Source organism: Manis javanica, chromosome 10 (genome assembly GCF_040802235.1).
Source record: "Manis javanica isolate MJ-LG chromosome 10, MJ_LKY, whole genome shotgun sequence".
In the NCBI taxonomy this organism is placed as follows: Eukaryota; Metazoa; Chordata; class Mammalia; order Pholidota; family Manidae; genus Manis; species Manis javanica.
The window spans coordinates 32,571,864-32,599,725 of NC_133165.1; the positions used below are offsets into that span (position 1 = coordinate 32,571,864).

The 27,862-nt window shown below is 42.7% G+C and overlaps 2 protein-coding genes across 5 annotated transcripts in view; both read right to left on the reverse strand.

The window, feature by feature from the left end:
• The window catches only part of TRIM4 (tripartite motif containing 4), a 32,669-nt gene extending 12,636 nt beyond the window's left edge, over positions 1–20,033 (reverse strand). The window contains exons 1-6 of one of the 4 annotated variants that reach the window (XM_073215106.1): positions 19,289–20,033; positions 18,361–18,462; positions 13,226–13,321; positions 12,318–12,548; positions 550–572; positions 186–283 (exon numbers count right to left, since the gene is read on the reverse strand). In XM_073215106.1, the coding sequence (XP_073071207.1) occupies positions 186–283; positions 550–572; positions 12,318–12,548; positions 13,226–13,321; positions 18,361–18,462; positions 19,289–19,681 (943 nt within the window). In that variant the 5' untranslated portion in view covers positions 19,682–20,033. The remainder of the gene's footprint in view (positions 1–185; positions 284–549; positions 573–12,317; positions 12,549–13,225; positions 13,322–18,360; positions 18,463–19,288) is intronic. The other 3 variants (XM_037011857.2, XM_037011859.2, XM_037011858.2) reach the window with 3 other exon arrangements.
• Positions 20,034–26,362: 6,329 nt separating this feature from the next.
• GJC3 (gap junction protein gamma 3) lies at positions 26,363–27,188 on the reverse strand. Its single transcript, XM_017651977.3, has one exon. It carries the CDS (start codon positions 27,186–27,188, stop codon positions 26,364–26,366), a length of 825 nt encoding a protein of 274 aa, XP_017507466.3. The 3' UTR covers position 26,363.
• Positions 27,189–27,862: the final 674 nt, after the last annotated feature.

Below are 27,862 nucleotides of genomic sequence, written 5' to 3' on the forward strand. Positions count from 1 at the left end.
AACACATAGTGTTAATAAATGTTTCCTGGATGAAGCATATATCCACTTACTCCTAAGTTACTACCTTTTTCCTGACCCTCCTGTTGGCTGCATGCTCTTTTTCCTCTTTCCTCCCCAGACTTCTCTGTTTATTCTCTGATTTGAAAGATTTCTAAGGAGCTCCAACTCCTAGAAATTCTGCTCACCTTGGAATCGCTTCAGCATTTCCTTCATCACTGGAATCTGGCACACAGTCTTCACCTTTAGAACTTCAAGGGAATAGTTCACATCCTCGTTCTCACTCCTAAGGAAAGTACAGAAAGCTGCTCTCCTTAGGAGAAAAGTAGGGCAGCCAAGACTCCCAACTCCCACCTGAAGGGTCTAAGCCCAGAGCTCAGATCACTTCTCTCCCATTCATCCTTACAAAAGTGAACAGAAGAATTCCACCTCCATGGACCCCTTTAGGGTGTGCCCAGATTGCTCTATGGAGCCCAGGACTTGTTTCCTGTCTGCCCACCCTGTACCTTTATCAGTCCACTCAGGTCCCCATAAGAATTCAGGAGCTCATACCTGATCAACACATCTTTTGGATTCTGTGAAGAGAAGAAAGAAAGAAGTTATGTACCTTCCTCTTAAGATCTGATGCTCAACTTTGTGAGCAGGTAATTTTCTGTCAGTTGCTTTTGTTACTGTCCATGATCTCATGCTGCCAATGCCATCGACTGATGCAACGCAGTCCTTTTCTCCATGGGACACCCCCTGCACTATTTGACAACCTCTTCCTTGAAATCCTATTCTTTCTCTTTTGGCACTCTGACATTAACTTTCTCTGGGCTTTCTGCCTACTTCTCCATCACTTCACTTTCAAGCACAGACAATAACAAATGTTGGTGAGGATATGATAGGAAGATAAAATGGTTCAGCCACTTTGGAAGACAGTTTGGCAGTTTCTTTAAAACTTAAATGTAAATATTCTATACAGCCCAGCAATTCTGCTCCTATTATCTACTGCAGAGAAATGAAAACATGTCCACACAAAGAATGGCAGGCAAATGTGCACAGCAACTTTATTCTTAAAGCCAAAAAATGGAAACCTAGCAATTGGTGAACAGATAAACAAAATGAGGTATATACTCTACAACAGAATACTATCTGGGAATAGGAAACAAGAATGCAAATGCAATGCTAATACCAAGAATGGGCCTCACAGGCATACTAAAAGAAAGAATCCAGACATAAAGGACACATATTGTATGGTTCTGTTTATAGGCTATATCTAGAAAAGGGAACTCTACAGTCAGAAAGTAGGCTGTCTGGAGCTGGGGGGTAGGAACAGAGATTAACTGTAAACCAGCACAAAGGGATCTCACTGGGGTGACAGAAATGTCCTAAAACTGGACTGTGGTAAGGAATGAATGACTTGATAAAATTATAAAAATCACTCAACTGTACATTTAAAATGGGTGAATTACATATATATATTATACTTCGAGAAAGCTGGGTGTTTTTTTTTAATTGTATAGCAAAATGGTGAATTACCATATGAAGAAGCACCCAACCTCACTGGTCATCAATGGAATGCCATCTGCCTTACAGGAGGGAGAGGTGCTGACTGAAGGCTTGAGATAACATTATACAGCATTCAGGATGGCTAAAATCACAGACATTCAAGTACAGACAAGCATAGAGAGCAACTGGATCTCTCACACACTGCCAGTAGCAGTGTAAACCAATACAAGCACTTTGGGAATCGGTTTGGAATCATCTACTAAAGCTGACCACATGGATGTCCTGTGACCAGGTGCATAACCAGAAGAGATGTGTACATATGTGCAACAAAAGACATGTTCGTCACTACTTTTTGTAACAGTAAAAACTAGAAAAAAACCAAATTTTGCTAATAGTAAAGTGAGCAATATGTTCTGGTATACCAATACACTGGAATACTATACAGCAGCATTTTTCAGCTGCAGCACTGTGAAAATTTGGGCTGGAAAAGTCAGGGCTGGGAGGAATGTTCTGCACATTACAGAATGTTTAGCAGCACCCGTGGCCTCTACATGAGATGCTAGTAGTAACCATCCCCAAGCTGCGACAATGGAAAATGTCTCCCAATACTGCCCCTGGTTGAGAACTGCTGTGAGAACTGATGCACCTGCACCAGCATGGCCTGACCTCACAAACGATGCTGAGCAAAAAGAGCCAGGTACAAAGGACTGCATCCTGATAGCTTCTTACTCAAAAACAGGCAAAACAAAACAGTGTAAATAGTCTGGAGAGAGACTACATTTGAAAGAAGGCAAGGGGCATTGGCTGGGGGCATGAGGAGGGCTTTTGGTATGTTACTCATGTTCTGTTTCTTGACTTGGGTGGTGGTTCTGTGGGTGGGTCACTTGGTAATAATACGTTAAGCTTATGATTTATGCATTTTTCTCTACAGATGTTAAACTTTAAATATTTTTAAACATGTTTATTTTACTATGACAATAAAGTCAGAATCTGTGGACAGAGTTGAAGCAATACTTTGAGATGAAAGTATAGCTTCAGTGTATTTCCCAGCAAACTAAAGGGTAAACAGAAATAAGTTAAGCATGCCAACTCAAAAAGCTGAGGAAAGAGCTACAGAGCACACCAAGAACCAATAAGAAAAAAACAATAATAGTAAGAGCAGATATTATTTCACTGCAAGCAGTATTTGTGATGGTAACAGTGCCGGGGGCAACCTAGGTGGGTAACAGAGGAAACAGGCAAAATGTGGTGGATGGACACATGAATTAAATGTCTATAAAGCAAAAAAGAATGGATCTTAGAAACACAGTTCCTAAGGAAAAAAGAAACAGAATGCAACAGGAATCTAAATCATCGCATAAATCAAAGTACATAAACCCAAGCAACACTATGCATTTTGCAAGAACACATTTAAATGAAAAGATAAAACTTAAGCATGAGAGAATGTTTTTGTTTTTTGTTTCTATGTTTGTAAGGACAATGCAAGTGAGCTATAAGCTAAAAGTGAAGAAACAAAACAATGGAGGGATGAATAGATGGATCAGCAAAGTTCTCTTAGGCTCTGAGATTCTATGACCCAGTTCCATCTTCTTTATAATCATTTCTCTAGACCTGCACTTACACTGGAAGAATATCAAGTTATATCAATCTGATTGTAATGATTAAAAATTAGTAAAAAAGACATTATTTCCCTTAAAAACTGTTGATAAATTATCTATTTGTGATTTTACGTTTGCGTTCTTTTACTGTTTTACAAAGTATACAAACATATTAAAACATGGATGGAGGGGGGGGCGGAGCCAGGATGGCGGCGTGAGTAGAGCAGTGGAAATCTCCTCCCAAAAACACATAGAGCTATGAAAATATAACAAAGAAAAATCTTCCTAAAATAGAGACCACAGGACACAGGACAACATCCAGACCACATCCACACCTGCAAGAACCCAGCGCCTTGTGAAGGGGGTATGATACAAGCCCCGGCCCGGCGGGACCCGAGCGCCCCTCCCCCTGGCTCCCCGCGGGTGGAGAGAAACCGGAGCGGTTTTTTTTTTTTTTTTTTTTTTTTTTTGGCGAGCGCTTTTTGGAAGCCTTAGAGGGACGGGCCCCCGTTGCTGGGGAGGCAGGGTGGCGGGACCGGTGAGGAGGTGCCTGGGAATGGCGCCGGAGGACAAAGAATATCCCGCGTTTCTCCCTGCGAGACCGGGAGGCGGGTGCCTGAGACCGGTGCCTGAGGACGGAGGAGGTCGCGCGTTTTTCCCCTTTTTTTTTTTTTCTCTTTTTGGCGAGCGCTTTTTGGAAGCCTTGAAGGGACGGGGACCCCAGTGCTAGGGAGGCAGGGTGGCGGGACTGGTGAGCGGGTGGCTGGGACCGGCGCCTGAGGACAAAGAATATCCCGCGTTTCTCCCTGCGGGACCAGTGGGCGGGTGCCTGAGACCGGCACTTGAGGACAGAGGAAATCGCGTGTTTTTCCCCTTTTTTTTTTCTCTTTTCTGTGAGTGCTTTTTGGAAGCCTAAAAGGGACAGGGACCCCGGTGCTAGGGAGGCAGGGCGGCGGGACTGGTGAGCGGGTGCCTGGGACCGGCACCTGAGGACAAAGAATATCCCGCATTTTTCCCTGTGGGACCGGTGGGTGGGTGCCTGAGACCAGCACCTGAGGACGGAAGAAATCGTGCGTTTTTCCCCTTTTTTTTCTCTCTTTTTGCCGAGTGCTTTTTGGAAGCCTTGAAGGGACAGGGACCCCGGTGCTAGGGAGGCAGGGCGGCGGGACTGGTGAGCGGGTGCGTGGGACCAGTGCCTGAGGACAAAGAATATTGAGCATTCCTTCCCTGCGGGACCGGTGGGTGGGTGCTTTTTGGAAGCCTTGAAAGGACAGGGACCCTGGTGCTAGGGAGACAGGGCAGCAGGACCAGTGAGCGGGTGCCTGGGACCGGCACCTGAGGAAAAAAAAAAAAAAAAAAAAAATCGCTTGTTTTTTCCTTTTTTTTTCCTTTTTTTTTTTTTCTCTTTCTTTCTGTTCCCTCTCTCATTGTTGCTGTTGTTGTTTTGGTTTGGAGAGTGCTTTTTGGAAATCTTAAAGGGGCAGGACAGGTCACTTAGACCAGAGGCAGGGAATCTGGGGATCTCTGGGCACTCTAACCCCCTGGGCAGCAGGGAGCACAGAGGCCCCTTACGGAGATAAATAGTCTCCTGGCTGCTCCCCCTCCAACGGGGCTCCACCATTTTGGAGGAACAGCCCCAGCCAGGCCAAGCCCACAGCAACAGCGGAGATAAACCCCAAAGCAACTGGGCAGGAAGCAGAAGCCCTGTCTGCGCACAGCTGCCCAGCACAAGCCACTAGAGGTCGCTATTCTCCCAGGAAAAGGCTACAAACCAACAAGAAGGGAAGCTCTTCCAGCGGTCACTTGTACCAGCTCTGCAAACTATCTCTATCACCATGAAAAGGCAAAACTACAGGCAGACAAAGATCACAGAGACAACACCTGAGAAGGAGACAGACCTAACTAGTCCTCCTGAAAAAGAATTCAAAATAAAAATCATGAACATGCTGACAGAGATGCAGAAAAAAATGCAAGAGCAATGGGATGAGATGCAGAGAAAAATGCAAGAGCAGTGGGATGAAGTCCGGAAGGAGATCACAGATGTCAGGAAAGAGATCACAGAAGTGAAACAATCCTGGAAGGATTTATAAGCAGAATGGATAAGATGCAAGAGGCCATTGAAGGAATAGAAGCCAGAGAACAGGAACGTATAGAAGCTGACATAGAGAGAGATAAAAGGATCTCCAGGAATGAAACAACACTAAGAGAAATATGTGACCAATACAAAAGGAAAAACATTCGTATTATAGGGATACCAGAAGAGGAAGAAAGAGGAAAAGGGATAGAAAGTGTCTTTGAAGAAATAATTGCTGAAAACTTCCCCAAACTGGGGGAGGAAATAATCGAACAGACCATGGAATTATACAGAACCCCCAACAGAAAGGATCCAAGGAGGACAACACCAAGACACATAATAATTAAAATGGCAAGGATCAAGGACAAGGAAAGAGTTTTAAAGGCAGCTAGAGAGAAAAAGGTCACCTATAAAGGAAAACCAATCAGGCTAACATCAGACTTCTCAACAGAAACCCTACAGGCCAGAAGAGAATGGCATGATATACTTAATGCAATGAAACAGAAGGGCCTTGAACCAAGGATACTGTATCCAGCACGACTATCATTTAAATATGATGGTGGGATCAAACAATTCCCAGACAAGCAAAAGCTGAGGGAATTTGCTTCCCACAAACCACCTCTACAGGGCATCCTACAGGGACTGCTCTAGATGGGAGCACCCCTAAAAAGAGCACAGAACAAAACACACAACATATGAAGAATGGAGGAGGAGGAATAAGAAGGGAGAGAAGAAAAGAATCTCCAGACAGTGTATATAACAGCTCAATAAGCGAGCTAAGTTAGGCAGTAAGATACTAAAGAAGCTAACCTTAAACCTTTGGTAACCACGAATCTAAAGCCTGCAATGGCAATAAGTACATATCTTTCAATAGTCACCCTAAATGTAAATGGACTTAATGCACAAATCAAAAGACATAGAGTAATAGAATGGATAAAAAAGCAAGACCCATCTATATGCTGCTTACAAGAAACTCACCTTAAACCCAAAGATAAGCATAGACTAAAAGTCAAGGGATGGAAAAACATATTTCAGGCAAACAACAGTGAGAAGAAAGCAGGGGTTGCAGTACTAATATCAGACAAAATAGACTTCAAAACAAAGAAAGTAACAAGAGATAAAGAAGGCCACTACATAATGATAAAGGGCTCAGTCCAACAAGAGGATATAACCATTCTAAATATATATGCACCCAATACAGGAGCACCAGCATATGTGAAGCAAATACTAACAGAACTAAAGAGGGAAATAGACTGCAATGCATTCATTGTAGGAGACTTCAACACACCACTCACCCCAAAGGATAGATCCACTGGGCAGAAAATAAGTAAAGACACACAGGCACTGAACAACACACTAGAACAGATGGACCTAATAGACATCTATAGAACTTTACATCCAAAAGCAACAGGATATACATTCTTCTCAAGTGCACATGGAACATTCTCCAGAATAGACCACATACTAGCTCACAAAAAGAGCCTCAGTAAATTCCACAATATTGAAATTCTACCAACCAATTTTTCAGACCACAAAGGTATGAAAGTAGAAATAAATTCTACAAAGAAAACAAAAAGGCTCACAAACACATGGAGGCTTAACAACATGCTACTAAATAATCAATGGATCAATGAACAAATCAAAATAGAGATCAAGGAATATATAGAAACAAATGACAACAACAACACTAAGCCCCAACTTCTGTGGGATGCAGCGAAAGCAGTCTTAAGAGGAAAGTATATAGCAATCCAGGCACACTTGAAGAAGGAAGAACAATCCCAAATGAATAGTCTAACATCACAATTATTAAAACTGGAAAAAGAAGAACAAATGAGGCCTAAAGTCAGCAGAAGGAGGGACATAATAAAGATCAGAGAAGAAATAAACAAAACTGAGAAGAATAAAACAATAGCAAAAATCAACGAAACCAAGAGCTGGTTCTTTGAGAAAATAAACAAAATAGATAAGCCTCTAGCCCAACTTATTAAGAGAAAAAGAGAGTCAACACAAATCAACATAATCAGAAATGAGAATGGAAAAATCATGACAGACTCCACAGAAATACAAAGAATTATTAAAGACTACTATGAAAACCTATATGCCAACAAGCTGGAAAACCTAGAAGAAATGGACAACTTCCTAGAAAAATACAACCTCCCAAGACTGACCAAGGAAGAAACACAAAAGTTAAACAAACCAATTACAAGCAAAGAAATTGAAACAGTAATCAAAAAACTACCCAAGAACAAAACCCCGGGGCCGGACGGATTTACCTCGGAATTTTATCAGACACACAGAGAAGACATAATACCCATTCTCCTTAAAGTGTTCCACAAAATAGAAGAAGAGGGAATACTCCCAAACTCATTCTATGAAGCCAACATCACCCTAATACCAAAACCAGGAAAAGACCCCACCAAAAAAGAAAATTACAGACCAATATCCCTGATGAATGTAGATGCAAAAATACTCAATAAAATATTAGCAAACAGAATTCAACAGTATATCAAAAGGATCATACACCATGACCAAGTGGGGTTCATCCCAGGGATGCAAGGATGGTACAACATTCGAAAATCCATCAACATCATCCACCACATCAACAAAAAGAAAGACAAAAACCACATGATCATCTCCATAGATGCTGAAAAAGCATTTGACAAAATTCAACATCCATTCATGATAAAAACTCTCAGCAAAATGGGAATAGAGGGCAAGTACCTCAACATAATAAAGGCCATATATGATAAACCCACAGCCAGCATTGTACTGAACAGCGAGAAGCTGAAAGCATTTCCACTGAGATCGGGAACCAGACAGGGATGCCCACTCTCCCCACTGTTATTTAACATAGTACTGGAGGTCCTAGCCACGGCAATCAGACAAAACAAAGAAATACAAGGAATCCAGATTGGTAAAGAAGAAGTTAAACTGTCACTATTTGCAGATGATATGATACTGTACATAAAAAACCCTAAAGACTCCACTCCAAAACTACTAGAACTGATATCGGAATACAGCAAAGTTGCAGGATACAAAATCAACACACAGAAATCTGTAGCTTTCCTATACACTAACAACGAATCAATAGAAAGAGAAATCAGGAAAACAATTCCATTCACCATTGCATCAAAAAGAATAAAATACCTAGGAATAAACCTAACCAAGGAAGTGAAAGACTTATACTCTGAAAACTACAAGTCACTCTTAAGAGAAATTAAAGGGGACACTAATAAATGGAAACTCATCCCATGCTCATGGCTAGGAAGAATTAATACCGTCAAAATGGCCATCCTGCCGAAAGCAATATACAAATTTGATGCAATCCCTCTCAAATTACCAGCAACATTCTTCAATGAATTGGAACAAATAATTCAAAAATTCATATGGAAACACCAAAGACCCCGAATAGCCAAAGCAATCCTGAAAAAGAAGAATAAAGTAGGGGGGATCTCACTCCCCAACTTCAAGCTCTACTACAAAGCCATAGTAATCAAGACAATTTGGTACTGGCACAAGAACAGAGCCACAGACCAGTGGAACAGATTAGAGACCCCAGAAATTAACCCAAACATATATGGTCAATTAATATTTGATAAAGGAGCCATGGACATACAATGGCAAAATGACAGTCTCTTCAACAGATGGTGCTGGCAAAACTGGACAGCTACATGTAGGAGAATGAAACTGGACCATTGTCTAACCCCATATACAAAGGTAAACTCAAAATGGATCAAAGACCTGAATGTAAGTCACGAAACCATTAAACTCTTGGAAAAAAACATAGGCAAAAACCTCTTAGACATAAACATGAGTGATCTCTTCTTGAACATATCTCCCCGGGCAAGGAAAACAACAGCAAAAATGAGCAAGTGGGACTACATTAAGCTGAAAAGCTTCTGTACAGCGAAAGACACCATCAATAGAACAAAAAGGAACCCTACAGTATGGGAGAATATATTTGAAAATGACAGATCTGATAAAGGCTTGACGTCCAGAATATATAAAGAGCTCACACGCCTCAACAAACAAAAAACAAATAACCCAATTAAAAAATGGGCAGAGGAACTGAACAGACAGTTCTCCAAAAAAGAAATACAGATGGCCAAGAGACATATGAAAAGATGCTCCACATCGCTAATTATCAGAGAAATGCAAATTAAAACTACAATGAGGTATCACCTCACACCAGTAAGGATAGATGCCATCCAAAAGACAAACAACAACAAATGTTGGCGAGGCTGTGGAGAAAGGGGAACCCTCCTACACTGCTGGTGGGAATGTAAATTAGTTCAACCATTGTGGAAAGCAGTATGGAGGTGCATCAAAATGCTCAAAACAGACCTACCATTTGACCCAGGAATTCCACTCCTAGGAATTTACCCTAAGAACGCAGCAATCAAGTTTGAGAAAGACAGATGCACTCCTATGTTTATCGCAGCACTATTTACAATAGCCAAGAATTGGAAGCAACCTAAATGTCCATCGGTAGATGAATGGATAAAGAAGATGTGGTACATATACACAATGGAATACTACTCAGCCATAAGAAGTGGAAAAATCCAACCATTTGCAGCAACATGGATGGAGCTGGAGAGTATTATGCTCAGTGAAATAAGCCAAGCGGAGAAAGAGAAATACCAAATGATTTCACTCATCTGAGGAGTATAGGAACAAAGGAAAAACTGAAGGAACAAAACAGCAGCAGAATTACAGAACCCAAAAATGGACTAACAGGTACCAAAGGGAAAGGAACTGGGGAGGATGGGTGGGCAGGGAGGGATAAGGGGGGGGGAAGAAGAAGGGGGGTATTAAGATTAGCATGCATGGGGGGGAGGGAGAAAGGGGAGGGTGGGCTGCACAACACAGAGAGGACAAGTAGTGACTCTACCACATTTTGCTAAGCTGATGGACAGTAACCGTAATGTGGTTGTTAGGGGGGACCTGATATAGGGGAGAGCATAGTAAACATAGTATTCTTCAGGTAAGTGTAGATTAAAAATTTAAAAAAAAAAAGAAAGAAAGAAAGAAAAGGGGGATTACTCCTTAACAGGATAAAACTATTGGTAAATCAAAGATCAACGCATGCTTTAAATATCCTTAATGTTGATCACTTAAAGGGTGTCAGATGATCAGCTATGGAGGTACTCTTTTCTGATAATATTCCTTTCTCTTAATTAAAAAAAAAAAAAAAAAGCAGTTACTGTGTGCTGACCTCCAATGAGTTCTGCACAGTGGTATAGAGGGCATGTCAAAGTGTGGGCAAAGGGTCTGTTTGTTTCTACGCAGAAGATCAAGGCCTAGCTTGGATACCCAGAAAATGAACTAAGATACGATATGAGGAGGAGCTTCCGGCATCAGCACTCTCTGGAGGACTCGTGCCGGGGGATGATCATCAAAAAGCCTCCACAGGGATCCGGACGATGCTGCGGTTGTGGCTGCATCCAGCCCACCGTCTCCTGGACTTGCCATAAGAAGGAGGAGGGAGATGTCTAGGCTGGCATGTGCATACAGTGAGACAACGAATTTGACTGGATCTGTACTGTTGGAACTCAACCAGGAGTTGGGAGGGGTGCAAGGTGTAGCACCCCAAAATCTCATGACTATAGACTATCTATGGTTAAAAGAACATATGGGATGTGAACAGATCCCAGAAATGGGCTGCTTTAATTTGTCTGATGGTTCAAGTACAGTTGGAAAATATCCATCATATCATAGATAAATTTTCACAAATGCCTAGGGTGCCTAAATGGTTTTCTTGGCTTCACTGGAGATGGCTGGTAATTATAGATTTGCTTTGTTTATGTCACCGTATTCCTATTATGTTAATATGTGTGTGCAAATTAGTTAGTAGTTTAAAACCTATACATACTTAAGGTACTCTACAAGAAGATATGTCAAAGAAATAATCAATCCTCCCAAGTTTCCTTCATATGCTACATCTATAGCTTTTCTTCTTCCTTCCTAATTACAAACCTTAAATAGAATTCGTGCCTCATATCGAATTTACTGAGTATCATAATTCCTCCAGGTGGTAAAGATACCTCGAGAGAAGTGCTGGGCATAGAAGCCACAGGGCATAAATCTGCAAAGAAGTAAAAAGCTAACCTTTGCAAACAATATGGCTTCTCTCTCACTTACCAACTTTACATTTCCCTGTATGGCCCCAGAAGATGACTGGTTAGCCAGAGACGGGTAAGATTCCTCAAGGGAGGAACAACCTAAGACAGGCACAGTCGCAGGGGGGCCATCAGGTGAGAATTTGGGGATCAACAGAGGTGAGGCTCAGAACCTCACCCCCCCTGCTTTGAGAGAAATCTTCTGCATCCGTGGATGTCTTGCTGCCCTTGTCTAGCCTGGATTAATACTTAGTCCATAGGCACACACCTGATCATCTGATCATCTATATTTGCCTTCTTACAGCACTAAACTATGTTTTCTACCTTTATCTTGCATCTACCTACCACTTCAGCATTTTATTAAAAATAAAAATAATAATAATAATAGGAGAAATGTGGGATCAACATATAAATCAAGTACAAAAATCAAACGAATATTCATATTTGACCTGATGGTTTATAGGTCATATTGCATGATCAAAACCGAAAGTTTCTGTGATGAATGCCCTTGTACTGTTCACCATGTAAGAATTTATTCACTCTGTAAGAATTCGTTCACCATGTAAGAACTTGTTCGTTATGCTTCAGAAGATTGGAGACTGACGAGAATTAGGCTTGAGATGGATTAATGATTGTACATTGAGCATTGACCCCCCTATACTGAATTTTATTGTTGTTAACAACCATTTGATCAATAAATATGAGAGATGCCCTCTCAAAAAAAAAAAAAAAAAAAAAAAAAAAAAACATGGATGGAGAAGTCTTAGATGTACTTCAGATCCCTCATAAACTATAGACTATATGATTCTAAGTATCACATATTACCTGAGCTCAGCATACCTAAATTTCACATTAATTTCTTTTGAATGGTGAATCTTTTAACTCTTTAATTGTACAATGACAATTAAACTATCACAACTATCAACAGAGAGAAAACATTTCTTCTATTAAACTCACTCACCAGGAAAGACATTCAGCTCTAAAGAAAAGAGGGGGTTCCATTAGTGATGTCAACTAAACCCTGCCAGCCTGTCTCACCTGCAGCAACATCAGGGTGGAACTCTGGCTCTTCTCCCCAACCTCTAAGATGAGCTTCTTCAACGACGTGATTATCTGATGGAGCCTTAGTTTGTTCTCATTGCGTTTCTTCTTTGTCTCTTCTTCTTCTTCGCTCAGTCTCTGAAGAAACAGTTGCTCTTCTTCAGCAAGGAAGTTGTGCAGCTTTGCAAACTCTGCGCTCAGTCTCATTCGCTGATTCTTCATCTTCTCCTACAGCCACATGAGATTTGCTCAGGCCTTGTTTTGCCTGGCCCTCGCCCTTAAGTGCCTTACATGTGACTCCCCGACAATCCATGGCCCTTCCATCCTAACCACCTCCTCCAGAAAAGCTCCTGCCCACACCCCATAAATTTCTACTACTCTTCTATTTTCACTTACTTGATAACTTTGTACTAATCTTTATAATATTAATTCATTTGTTCTAACATGAGTCTCTACTACTGACAGCAATGCCTTGTTTGTATATTTTTAAACTCAAATGCACCTTCACATCTATTTCTTCCCTCAGAATACCTACTGTTTAGTTTTGTTAAATCTTCAGACATGAGTGTGTGTGTGTGCATTGTGCCTCCCAACTGGACCAGCATCTCTGAAAGCAAAGTCCATTTACCTTTCACAAGGCCACAGATCCCCGGACTACAAACTAGGGATTGTAATATTTAGGAAAATGTGGGTAGGAGAGAGGCACTATCTTAGAGATATGGGGATGAAGTGAGTGGAACTCACATCATCCAACATCACAGGTCAGTAGGGAAAGACACTTCCTGCTCTATCACCTAATCTGGCAAAGGGCCTGACAACTGATGACATCCTGCAAGGTCTTCCCAGCAAAACCACAAAACCAAAGGGCCTCAGGGACAAGAAACGCCCAGCCACTGCTCTCTTACCTTCCACTCTGCAGCATTCTTCACTTCCATGTCCTGTAAACGCAAGGCTTGCTTCATCTTGGCCGTCAGACTGCACTGAGTCTTAAGAAGTTTTTCCTGCCAGCAGAAACATGTATCAGAGAAAAATCATCTCTCCAAGCATCTTCCTTGTTCAGGAGCTAAAAAGTCACCTAATCCAAACAGGGAATGAGATTGAGAAAATGCTGAAGATAATCACAGGCCTATATACAAGAAATATTCCGGTCTGAAATCATCATGATACTATGCAGAATTGGCCTATTAAGCTGAAAACAAAAACTGTTGGAGGATTAATAAATACCTAGTATTGACAAAGGAGAAGGCCTTTGGCACCACGATAGGTGAGTAAAAAAGTGCCATCTTTTTTAAGGCTACCTGGCAAGAGTTAGCAAACTTTAAAATGTGCGCAATCCTACTTCCAACAATCTATGCAACAAGACACTAGCAAAAACAATAAATATGCATAGGAATGTTCACTGCAACATTCATTATCCATAAATGGGGAATTACTAAATACGTATACTGGTACTTGGTATCACTTTCAGGTAGTTCTCTATATATTGATATATTAAGTTAAAGCTATAAAACAATAGTATTTTATAATTCTGCTTGGAAAAGAATACACTTGAATCTGTACATGTGTGTGTTTGAATAGAAGGAAAATCTGGAAAGATATATTCCTAAGTATTACTAACACCAACTTGGAAGTTGGTGGGGATGGGGGAGAGCACCCTGAATTTCTACAAGAGGCATTATACCATTTTTGTAATTTAAAAACCCAAATAAGCTATTAAAAAACAAACTGAACCAATCAGCCTTGGCATAGTGGGCTGCAGCAGGACAGCACCTGATAGCAGAAGAGCAGACATGAGCTTAGAGACAGAAGTAGGTAAGTCGGCGACACACACAAGAAAACCCGTGGGAAAGGATGACCAAATGGCTGCAGGAGGAAGGGGTCCAGATTCAGTCCCTGGGTTCTGGCTTCAGTAACTGCATGGGTTGTAGGTTATTTGCCAAATTAGGAAATATAGGAGAATGGGCATGTGTAAATGGTAGGAAAGAAAATTAATCCAACTTGAATAAAGTGAGTTTGAGATGCCTGCGGGATATCCAAATGGATATAGTTAGTTAAGAGTCAAGAAAGATCTGAGCTAGAGAAGCAGACTTCAGAGGTTAAAGCAGGTAGGTGAGACCATGGGTGTCAGTAAAGTCATCCAGTAAGATTCTACAGAGTAAGAAGAGAATCAAGGCTGAAACTGGGAACAGCTACATTTAAGGGGTATGCAGAGGACAACAATGCTGCAAAGAGGTTAAGATGAGTGCTTGGTGAAAAAATGAGAGAATGGTTTCCTATATACTAAAGGAAGAGAAAATTTAAATTAAAAACTTAAATGATGGACAGTGGCCTAGGGCAACTTTCTATGTCTGAATGTATGTCAAAATAAAAAGCTAAAAGAAAAAAATGAATAGAACTAAGAAATAATAGGAAAAAAATGAATAGGACTAAGAAATAAGAAATTTTAATTGTTTCCTCAGAAAGTAATAAAAATAGCTAACACTCTTCTTCCAGTCATTTACAAATGACAATGGCTAAAATAAAGTTAGATAATTTAAAAGCCAAACTGGCTGGTGAGGATGTGGAGCAACCAGAACTCTTGTAAAGTGTTGATGGCTGTGTGAAATAGTACAACCTCTTTGGAAAAAAAGTCTGGCTAAACACACATTAATCCTAGGGCCCAGCAATTCTACCCCTAGGCCCAGGAAAAATGAAAACATGTCTACAAAAAGACCTCTATAATACTTATGGAAGCTTTATTTCTAAGAGCCCAAAGCAGTGAACAGCCAAGGAAGATAGGCAAAGAGTGGTGTGTCCACATAACGGAATACTACTCAACAGCAAAACCTGCACAGTAAAAGAAAAAAGTGTGCCAATGCACACAAAAACAATGAGTCTCAAAATCAATATGATGACCAAAAGGCATCTATTTAAAAGAACACAAACTACATGATTCCATGTATAAGACACTGCAGAACAGGCAAACAAATAAGTGGTGGAATAAATCAGAACAGTGGTTGCACTTGGTGGGGTAAGGAGAGAGAATAACTGGGAAAGGGTATGGAAGCTTCCTGGGGTGATGGAAATGTTCTTTATCTTGAGAAGGGCTTGGGGTGCCCAAGTGTATTTGTTTGTCAGCGTTCAGCAAATGTACATTAAAGATGTGCATATTTACCATAAACAAATGTTAAATCTGGTTAATGATATGCATGCTAACGTATAGGAGGAAATGCACTGTCTGCAATTAACTTTAAAATGCTTCAAAGAGAAATAAGAATTGATGGATGGAAAGAAGATACAGATGGATAGATAGGTGATAAACAGTAAAATGTTAACAGCAGAATCTAGATATGGGTATGCCAGTCTTTTAAAATTCTTCCAACTTTGATATATGCTTGAAAATTGCAAAGTAAGATATTGGGGGAAAATAAAATCAGGGCATAAAGGGATTTACATGGTTCTGTTATATATGACAAAATCACTTGTGCTGTTTTCTTTCTAACACAATGTTTTCTAACATTATATGATCTATTTATTACCCCTAGCTGTTAAGCAGGTATATAATCCTGCTCTCAGTAAACTCTCTCAAGTAATTTTAATCCTTGATTCAATTATGTAACTGCCACTTTGTGATCACTCTCAAATTGGATGCACTTATGAGGCTTGTATTGAGATGAGTAAGTCCTTTAAATAAGACCAAGATTTTGTTAAAGTTTTCACTTTTACTTGATAATGAAAACAAATTAAGTAATATTTTAAACAGAATTTTTCAATTGTTTTAAAGCTTTTAAAAATTCTGCTATACATGAATTATCCTGTAGGGCTGGTTCTACTTAAGTCTTTGAATACTGCCGCAGTTGGGATCTAAGGAGGGGCTCTGACTAAACTTTGGGAACCCATTAGAAATCTCCTTGCAATAACAGATACTGCCACGAGGTGGCAGGAGGACACCACCAAACATTTCAAAACGTGCAAGAAATTTTTAAAAATCACTCTCTTAATTTAACATCAGAAAACTGTTAAGTATATATACCCATAAGTATAACAAAAGTGCATGCTCTTATAGAACTAAGATTACTTGTGATCATATAGTTCAAACAACATTAAACTTCAAATCAGGAGATCTGAGTGGCAGCCTAGACCTTCACACACTGTGAGCAAGTCAACCCCACCCATTTTCTGAGCTGCAGCTTCTTCACCTGTAAGATGAAGCAACGAGGCTTGATGTCGCTTAAATACCGTCCCCAATCTTAGGTTCTATGACTTTCAGTCATTGTAACCTCTGCATTCAATCCAAGCGGCAGGTCTACCTCCGAAAACAGTTATCAAATCAGCATACTCGCTGTCTCCACTGCCCCTCTAAGTTCAAGCCACCCATCATGTCCCCTGGACAACTACAATAACCTCCTGACTGGTCTTCCTACTTCCAATCTTGTCCTTCTCTCATCCAACATCTCTAAAATCCGGTGATACTATATCACTCCTCTTCATCGGCTCTCATCACCAGGAAAATTCAACACCTTGTAATGGCCCAATGTAACCCCGCCCTTGCCTACATCTCCCAACTCATTTCCAGCTACTTTCCCCTTGCTCATGATACTCCAGGCACATAGACCTCTTTTAGTTTCATAAATACGTCCAGTACTTCCCAGCCTCGGGGGTCTTTGCACTTGTGCACTGCCTGGAATGTTCTTCCCAGTTTCCGAGATGGCTCACTCCTCATCCATCAAGTCCCAATGCAAGTATCACCTCCTCAGAAAAGGCTATCCTGTTCATCTTTATTAAAGCCCATTACTTCTCTGGCATAGCACATTATTTCTTTCACAGTACATATTACAATCTGTGTTTATTTATTTGTCTATTATCTACCTCCTACCCCAGCCCAACTAGACTGCGAGTGCTATGGAAACAATCTTCACCTGTCTCGTTCACCATGGTATTCCCAGTGTGTGTCTGACACAAAACAGGTGTTCAAGAAGTATTTGTTAAATGAATTAACAGCAATGGAGGGATTAGCTCCTAGAGTCAGCAGACTCAACACTGGCATGAGGGTTAAGAGCTGGGCTTGGAAGCCCTCTCCACGCAATTTGCTCTCTCAAGTCTATGAAACCCTTTCACTTCCTGTTCTTTTTCTCTGCCCCCCCCCATCAATGACTTTCTTTGAAACAACATATATTTCAAAAGATTTTTTGTGATTTCCCTCCATGAAAATAAGAAGATGCAGGTCCCTGATTCTCTATCCTATCTGTATATCAGAATCACCTAGAGAACTTTTAAACAACGCTCATGCCAAGGGTCCCACCAACTGAATCAAAATTCCTGGGGAGAGGCAGCGGGGAGGCCTGGCTTGGGTAGTTCTTTAAAGTATTCCCAGGTGGTCCTAAGGTGTATCTGAGCCACTGGTGTGGACCAAGCAGCAAGCAGAGCAGGCTAAAAATTCATCAAAGCAGGTTTCGTGGATGCCATGCTCAGGGACTCAGAGCCTGAGCAGAAGCATCTGGCATGTAGTTTGCATGGATCAGATGTGGGCATAGGATGGGGGTTATTTCCATGGACTTTAGGAACTCCCAACTTTAAGACACTGTGCAGCCATACCACATGCTGTGCCACACTACCACACTGCTGAATATGCTGTTCCCTCGGCCTGAACATCCTCTCCCAACCTTGCTGAACTCACCCTTCAAGACAAACCTCACGTTTCACTCCTCCATGAGGTCACTCCTTACCGATTCCTCCGACCTCAGGCCTTCTAAGTACTTGGTAGAAACTTAAATAATTCTCTCACACTGAAATTATCAGTCTTTGTGTTATGTGACTATAAGACAAGTCCCGTGTCTTTCTCATACATTGATGTGTAGATTCTAGAACAATGCCTGGTATATGGAAGCATCAATAAAGTTTACTGAATGAAGGAATGAATAGATAGTTTCTAGTCCCACTTCGCATCTTTTTTCCTGTTTTCAGTCAGCAGATAAAACTTGACAGCATTTCATACTTTACAAAACACCTTAACTTGATTTATTACATTCATATATTCGACCAGTACTTACTAGATACCCACTCTTTTGGAGACCACTGGAGTTACACCGTCAGTAATGGAAGGGGTAGGGCTACTCTGGAAAGGATGACCAAGGAAGATCTTCAAGCTAAAAGCTAGAAGTATCTAAAGATAGAAGGTGTGGGTAGAGAAAGAGAACAGGCTTGAAACAAAAGCAAGAAGGCCAGTGTGGCTAGAGCAGAGTAAGATAAACTGATTTATTCAACTGAAGTTTCTTAACCAATAATTAAGATAGGTAGGCCTGATAACCTCCAAATTCAAACATTAAGTGATTTTCCCATCTGATGGAAGAAAGCTAGTAACCAAACCCAGCCTCATCACTGCAATCCAGGCTTGTCCCAAACCATCAGCTGTCGAGGACATCTGTAGATACAGACCTGCACTGTCCAATACAGCATCCATTAGCAACCTGAGCACCTGAAATGTGGATAGTCTGAATTGATATGTGCTGTAAACGTAAAGTACCCACAGATTTCATAGACCTATTACAAAAAAAAAAGTAAAATATCTCACTGATAATTTTTCATACCAATTAATGTTTATTACTACTTTGGACAATTGGGTCAAATAAAATATATTAAAGTTAGCATCACTGTTTCTTTTCACCACTAGAAAAATGTTTTGATTACTTATGTTGCTGGTATTATGTTTCTATTGGACAGCACTGGTATACACCCTCAGTACGTCTCCAACCAAGAGCTCTCACGGGCCAGGCCCTTGCAAATTCTGCACAGCGATGACAGCTTGCACTGCCTGAACCCCCAAACCCCCATCCCAGTTTTAACTTTAGCTCCGCGTGTCCCTTAACTTCTTTGAGCCTGGCGGGGGCTGTTCATGCTTCCAAAGGGAACAGCAGCCACCTCCTGGGTCTTTCATGAGAATTAAGTAAACGTTCCCGGGCAGCACCGGCAGCCCGTAACGGCCGGCTCACCCGGTAGCTCTCGAATGCCTCGTCGATGGGCGCCATGGTGTGTGCCTGGTGCTCCCGGGACTCCCTGCACACCAAGCACACGGGCCGCTGGTCGTCCTCGCAGAAGAGCCGCAGCGGCTCCCAGTGGCGGCCGCACAAGCCGGGGGGCACGGTGTCCTGGCGCCGGCGCCGCGTCTTCTCCGTCAGCCGAGCCAGGGCCCAGTTGGGCCGCAGCGCGGCGGACGCCGACGGCTGCCGGCACTCGGGGCAGGGGAACGTGCCGCCACCCGGCGCCCAGCTTCGGCGCAGGCAGCCACGGCAGAAGTTGTGGCCGCACTCGATGGACACCGGGTCCTCGAAATAGTCCAAACAGATGGAGCAGGTCAAGTCCTCCTGGAGGTCCTCGGCTGCCATGCCGCTTTCCTGCCCCTGGGCCAGAGTCGGGTCGATGTGAGGCGCTGGAGTGGCCTGCGGACTACGGGTGGTGACACCGGGGGCCCTCGAGCCCGCGGCCAGCGCCTCCGCCGGAGGAGAAAGTACAGACTCTCTTCCGGGACTCGGGACCCAGGCCGGGCGGGTGACATCCGGGTAGCGGCCCCTCCCCGCGCGACCGCTAGGCGTTTGAGAGCGTGAGTCCGGCCCCTCGGGGTTTCCGCCGGAGAAGGGCGAGCCGGCGGTCGGGGCCTGGCCGCGGGGCCTGATGAGACGCGGCTGCGCCTCCGGCCAACGATAAAGATGAGGAAATCCCCCAGGAAGCCTAGAGAGGCCTTGACCAACCGTCGGGGCTGGAGAGACGCTGGGGGCTGTTTGGCCAGCCTTTCAAGTTTGAGGTGTGAGATCCACGTTAGCTGGACGCTCGCGGCGATTTAAATTCTGGAGTCCTAGGCGAACTGGAGCCCAGAGGGACTTCCTAGTCCTGCGGCAGCCTTGGGGCCTGGAGGGCCAGGAGGACTACGATCTGTGCAGCTGGACTTGGAGTGGGGCCATGGAGGCACTGGTCCCATTAGGCTTGCTCCCCTTTTTCCTTCATCAGCTTCCTTTCTCAGGCAAAGAGGCCCATTCTCGGCCTCCAACCCCAAAGTCTATCCTAAAAGGCCATGAAGCCCACCAACTTGAAGCCCACAGACTCTCCTGTAGTTTGAGGAGTCGGGCCAACCAGACAGCCAGCATTCCAAGAGGCAAACAGGAAAGGCAGTTTAGCCCCAGGAGCTAGTGGAGAACTGTCTGATCGCCCTGCCACCCTGATTTCTCTTCTCAGACACAGAAGATAGACACCAGGTAGAGAAAGCCCATTCTCAGAGCATGGGACACACTCATGCAGTCAGATCGGGATTCTAACAGTTGAATTAGGGGAAAGAATCCAGGGTGAGATGGTTCCCCAGATTTGAGACTTCCACCAGTGTCTCAGGTGGTTCAACTCCCAGAAGTTCTGTGGGATCTGCTGAGTGGCTGTCATCTATGATGACTGGAAGGAGCAGATCCTGGTAGCTGGTGCTGCAGTTACTGACCCAGTTCAAGATCAGGGTGTCAGAACACTGCCTGGAGAATGCTGCTGAAGCTGTAGATGTCATGAGGACATTGTGATAGATCCGACAGGACCCGGAGAGTGTGTGAAGAGATCAAGTTTCTTAAGTGGAAGTACTTAAAATTCAGAATCATAGATACAGTGTCTTTTGTACCCAACTTGAACAGCAACCATTTTGCTATCCCAAGGAACATCCATGGAGACTTTCAACAAACAATATGCTTGCCTGTTGCAGAGAATTATCTATTTCCCTTTAATGGATTTTTTATCTTGTGTTTCTGAGGTGCCCTTTTTTTTAATTCTTCCCACTCCATTCCTTTTCTGATGAATGAAGTTTTTAAATTCTTGTGTCCCAATATCAGATACTGTGTTTCCAATAATACTCTCTAGAAGTAGTTGCTGAATGTATGATTAAATTATTTGGAAGGAGTGTTCCTGTGATCTCTGTTTGGGGGTTTTTGATGAAAGTCCCACCGAATAGTTTTTTAATGTTTAAATTATACAACTAATAAATGCATTTTCTTTGCAAACTGGAATATTTTGTAAAAGGAATCTGAGTCAGTATGAACCAAGTGGGAAAAAATGCTCTTATCAGTTACTGATGTTTGCTGTGTTTGTGGTGTATGTGTCTGTATGTCTGCCTATGTATTAAGTAGCTGACATAAGGTCTTGTATCTCCTTAAGGTTGTTATGTCTTCTGTCCTGCTGTACTCCTGAAATGAACTTCCATCTTTCCTGAAAATACTGAGGTTCACTAAGTCACAGTTTTATTCATATGGAATTCATAAGGCAACTTCAGGGAACCTCAAATAACCAAACTATTTTGAAAAAGAAGAACAAAGTAAGAGGACTCACATTTCCCAATTTCAGACTTTATTTCAAAGCTAAAATAATCAAAACACATGGTCCGGGCATAAGTACAAACAAACAGATCCATGGAATAGAATTGAGAGTCCAGAAATAATGCCATACATCTACAAGCAATTGATTTTCAAAAGGATATCAAAACCATAATGAAAAAAATAAGCATTTCAATAAATGGTGCTGGGACAACCAGATATCATGCAAAAGAATTAAGTTGGGCCATTATCTCATGCCATATATACAAAATTAATTCAAAATCAATCAAAGACCTAAATATAAAGCTAAAACTATAAAACTCTTAGAAGGAAACGTGTAAATTTTCATAGCCACAGATTAGGCATCAGTTTCTTAAATATAACAAAGTCATAAAAACAAAAGAAAAAATTGATAAACTAAATTTCATCAAAAAAACTTTTGTGCAGCAAGGACACTATCAATAAAGTGAAAGACAATCCACTGAATGGGAGAAAATATTTGGAAATCATAAGGACCTGATAAAGATCTAGTATCCAAAATACATAAAGAACTCAACAAAGATACAAACAACCCAGTTAAAAAATGGGCAAAGGATTTGAATAAATATTTCTCCAAAGAAGATATACAAATAGCCAATAAGCCAATGAAAAAATGCTCAAAATCATTAAGTCACTAGGGAAATGCCTATCAAAACAACGAGGTACCACTTCACCCCAACTAGGATGGCTAGAATTTAAAAATCAAACCAATAAAAACAAAATATACCAATCATTGGCAAGGATGGGATCAATCAGAACCAATTTATACATTGCTGTGGGGAATGTAAAATAGTACAACTGCTGTGGAAAACAATTCAGCAGTTCCTCAGAAAGTTAGAGTTACTATATGCCCCAGCAATTCCACTCAGTATTCCCGAGAGAATTGAAAACATATGTTCACACAAAAACTAATACATGAATGTTCATAGCACCTTTATTGATAATAACTGAAAAGTAGAAACAATCCAAATGTCCATCAACTGAAAAACAGATAAACAAAATGTGGCAAGCCATGCAATGAAATAATAGTCAACCATTAAAAAAAAGGAATGTTCTTGGTTTCACTGGATGTGGCTGGTAATTGTAGGTCTGCTTTTGTTATATATCTGTATTCCTATTCTGTTAATGTGTGTATGCAATTTAATTATTTGTTTGTTAAAACCTATACATACTTATGTTACTCTACAAGAAGTTATGTCAAAGAAATAATCAATCTTCCCATGTTTTCTTCCGTCTGCTACTTCTATAGCTTTTCTTCTTCCTTCCTAATTACAGCCCTTTAGTAGAATTCGTGTCTCCCCATATCGAAAATTACCGAGTATCATAATTCTTCCAAGTGGTAAAGATACCTCAAGACAATTGCTGGGCATAGAAGCCACAGGGCATAAATCTGCAAAGAAGTAAAAAGCTAACCTTTTCAAAGAATATTGCTTCTCTCTCACTTACCAACTTTACATTTCCCTGTATGGCCCCGGAAGACAGCTGGTTAGCCAGAGACGGGTAAGATTCCTCAAGGGAGGAACAACCTAAGACAGGCACAGTCACAGGGGGGCCATCAGGTGAGAAATTGGGGATCAACAGAGGTGAGACTTAGAACCTAACCCCGCCCCCCATTCTGAGAGAAATCCTCTGCATCCGTGGATGTTTTGTTGCCCTTGTCTAGCTTGGATTAATACTTAGTCTATAGGCACACACCTGATCATCTACATTTGCCCTCTTACAGCACTAAATTATGTTTTCTACCTTTATCTTGCATCTACCTACCACTTCAGCATTTCAGGGAGAAATGTGGGCTTCACATATAAATCAAGTATAAAAATCAAATGAATAATCATATCTGACTTGATTGTTTATAGTTCATGATGCATGATCAAAACCGAAAGTTTCTGTGATGACTGCCTTTGCACTGTTCACCATGTAAGAACTTGTTCACCATGTAAAACCTTGTTCGTTATGCCTCAGAAGATTGGAGAATGTTGAGAATTAGGCTTGGGGTTGATTAATGATTGTGCATTGAGTCCCCTGTACAGAATTTTATTGTTGTTAACAACCATTTGATCAATAAATATGAGAGATGCCCTCTCAAAAAGTAATAATAATAATAATGAAAAAAAGGAATATAGTACTCCGACATGCTACAACATGAATGAACCTCAAGGACATTATGCTAAGTGAAAGAACGCTGTCACAAAACACCATGTATTGTATGATTCTTCCATTTTTATGAAAAGCCCAGGACAGGGTATAGAGACAGAACATTAATGGTTACTTATGTTTGAGGAATATGGGGGTTTGTGGGTAAGCTAAGGGTTGTAGGCTTTCTTTTCGAGTTGATAGAAATGTTCTAAAATTGTGTTAATGGATGTACAACTCAATACCAAAAGCCATTGATTTGTATGCTTTAAATGGGTGAATTATATGGCATGTGAACTATAGCTCAATCAAACTGTTTAAAAGGACACTGTCAAGGAGGAAATCTGAATGGTGACATTTCTTCTTTCCCATCCTTGATTACTTGGCTGGACTCTGGATATAGAAGAAAAGGGATTCTTTATGAAACAGAGAAAAAATCATTATTTTACTAGATGTTGCCAAAATGGCCCTTGGGCAACAGAATGTCTTTCCTTAGGACAGAGACTTCCTAATGTACTTGGGGATAACTTAGAATTCAGAAGGTGAAGACAAAACTAGATAGCTGCTCTCTGATGAGAATGTGAAGGGGAGGAAGAACTGAGGAGAGAGATTTCCAAAAACAAGGTGGGGCCGCAGGGGGGTGGGAGACACACTTGGACAGAAATGACAGAGATTCAAGAAAAGACAAGCATGATATTCAGCTTCAAATTATCCGCTGAATCACACTGGGATGTAAACCTCCCTTCCTATGACCCCTGACCCAGCAGTAAAACTCTACTGTCTTTTCTGTGTAGTATCGAGAGAGGGGCATGAGTTTAAAAAGTAGGGAGTTGGCCCCACATATGAGTGGTGGCTGTGCTGGAGACAGTGGGGTGGCTGCAGTGCACCAGGCAGATGAGACCTGGGCAAAAATTGCAGCTGGCCGTGGTCCAGGGGACATAAGCCTCTGAATTCCCAGTAAGGGTGTGTCTGGACATTTGAATAAATCTCATCTATATATTAAAGAATAGCAGGTTATACATGCTTGGAAGCCAGTCTGAATATGACGTATGCCACGGGGTTGGGGCGTTTGTAGGTCACAGTGAGACAGAGACCGTGAATGTAGTCAGAGTAGGGTGAGGGCCTCTGGAAAAAGCAAGGCAGGATATTTACAGTCAGAGCAATGTAACTACATGCAAGGAAACCCCCTACCAAAACTCCGTATTAAACAATTAAGCAAAGTCAGAGTCACATTAGTTCTCTAAAGTAAAATATCAAACTAAGAATATAAGCATTCTTCAGTGAAAATTAGTTAAAACTAAAAAGCCAGGAGTAACTTAGCCTGGAATGTTTGAACATCTCTCAGATAATAAAATACCTCAGCATAGCCCATGTCTTGTTTGTGTCAATTAAATTAAGCTATTATAAAATTTACGTCAGCCTGCTAAAAAGCCCACTTTAACTTTACCCAGATGCTGCTTTTCCTCCTCCAGCCCTAATTAAGTCAATAACTCAGCTCACCTTGAAAGCAAAACAGGCAGCCTTGACTAATACACTCCCAAACCAAGAAACTGCTATTCTGAGAAAGGATCAAAGCAGTAAATTTCTTAATGTTAACTCTACAAAATAGTCCGGAAAACTGATAAGAAACTTAGTGCCTCTTTAAAGAGAAACATTTAGAGACCATCTGGTGAATCTACATCCCTAGCTCTTTGTCTCTCAACTGCCTATAAATCCCCTAGACAGCGCACAGCTACGGACTCTCTTGTCCCCTCCTGGCGTGAGCCAGCAGCTCTATTCTCTCACTGCATCTCTAAATAAAAGCCTCTCCCCTGGCTCTCCTACCTTGACTGTTTGCTTAAGTTCATTCTTCGACTCCGCAAACAAGAACCCCGGCATCAACAGGACTTTGAACTTGGGGGAAACAGAGAACATGAAACAACAGAAGAGACGTAAGCAGAGCCTCTATAGCAGAAATGAAGATGTCTTCAGCAGCAGGAATGCTGACAACAGTCATGAATATTTCTAAGGCAGGACAGGGGAGAGGCGCGGTTTTATGGAGGCTTCTGCTGGCTGACTCAGAAGCAAGCCCATGAAAATCATGCTGCTCACACCAGAGAGAATCCTGGCGAGGAGGCACTAGCAGGCATTCCTCACAGAAATGCTTCAGACAGCACGGCCCACCAAGGCCCTTATTGCTGCTTCAACAGCCTCTAATTTGCCATGGAGGTAAATGCGCACTCACTGGATTCACAGGAAGATCTAAACCACTGGGCTCCGTTCAAAGCAAGGAGGGGTCTTCATAACTCTGCAAAGTGGAGAATCAAGCAGAAGCTGAGGCTTTTTCTAAGTGGGAAGAGACCTAAAGGGAAGGGCAGCGGAGACACCTGCCTGAGCACTCTGGTCCTGGTTCAGGAGCCAAGGAGGACTCCTGGGAGGAGAGGTCTGGTGGGTGGGGGTGGGGGTGGGAGATGGGCTCAGAGCACATCTGCTTGGAACCTGGTTTTCTCCTTGTAACCTGTGGAAGTTATACTTCCCGAGGATGAGGGGCCTGCCGCGGGAGAGCATCAGGGCAAAGACATCAGGGGCAGGAAGAAAGAGGGACTTGAGGGCCCTTCTCACCTGCTTCTCGGAACTGCTCTTTTGTTTCCAGTGCTGGGAAGTTATCAGTTGGTTCCTGGTGTCTTTTGGTCCTCTTTGAAGTTGGGATGTAGCTAGGAGAGGGAGATCTCTGCTTCCAGGTCCTCCGCCATTGGCCCAGGCCCAGGAGCATGAGCTCCAAAAGGGTAAAGGAGAGGCAGAGCCCACTGACCCCAAACATGGTCTTCAGGAAGATGGTCTTCTCGGACGGGCGGGACAGGGTACAGGTTATGCTCCCTGGGCAAGGCTCTCGACGGCATGCAAAGGAGCTGGGCATCTTGAACCCATACAGGTGGTACTGCCCCACCAAAGCTGCCCCCTCCAGGACCAGCCGCACCCCCAGCTGGGCTACATAGGCCCAGAGCAGCCTGGGGCTTCCAGCCCCTGAGGCATCTCCACTGCCCTCCCCTGGGCTGAGCAAGGTCTCCTCTTCCTTCCTCACCTCCCCTGATTCTTCCCAGTGCCAGATCACATGATACAGGGTGAAACCCACGTAGAGGGCTCCAGGCACAGCCACGGAGATAACCTGGAAGGCCCAGAAACGCAGTGGAGATAGGGGGTGGAAGTCGTCATAGCAGGCGGCCTTGCAACCTGGCTGCAGCGTGTGACACACAAATTCACTCTGCTCGTCGCCATAGATCCCCGCCCCGCTAGCAGCCAGCAGCACGAGGCGGAAGCCCAGCAGCACGGGCAGCAGGAGGCGCCCCACGGGGGTGGAGTGCCAGCTCTCCTCAACCACCAGCCGCCTCAGGAACCTGCCACACATCCTGTGGGGACGCAGAGGACAGAGAGAAGGTTACTGTCATTTAAGAGAAGCACCAGGCCGCCTCTTCCCTCCTAATCCCAGGATGGGTAGGGCAAGCCTTCATGCTCCTCTCCAAGGTTCTGGTTGATCAACTACCAAAACCCTGCACCTGTTTGAAGTTAATGGAATCATCTATGTAATATAATAACGATGAGTGGGTGTGGTTGTGACTCTCCCTTCTGTCCCCTCTTCTGTACTGCTGGACCGAAGAGGAACTCCAGACAGAGGGACACTCGGGTGTGCCTTTGTCACTGTCTTTCCCTCCCTTCCTCTTACCCTTCCCAGAGGCTAAATAGTAAGAAGCCCAGAGTCCTCTGGAAACTGTTGCTTCCCCAGGTGGTGGCTGCCAGGTCTGATGGTCCTGTCAGGTCGTGAAGGGACGCAGCGCAGACTCAGGTGGGGGGAGTGTGAGTTGCCTGCCGTCTGCTTTTCTCGGGTCCTGCTCACAGATGTGTCAGTCTGGCCTCTGCTTCCATCGCAGTGGTAAGACTGAGATGCAGCTGGGACTCCATGGGGATCAAGTGAACAGAACGAGTGTCAAGACTTGCTTTAGTTTGATATTCTTTAGATCTAACCAGCCTGGCAAAAGGAGAACATTTTTAAGAAAACCCAGAAAAATCGACTAGTTAAATGTA

Excerpts from the sequence above, each read along its gene's own strand:
- GJC3 (XM_017651977.3), bottom strand. The coding sequence starts at position 27,188 with ATGTGTGGCAGGTTCCTGAGGCGGCTGGTGGTTGAGGAGAGCTGGCAC.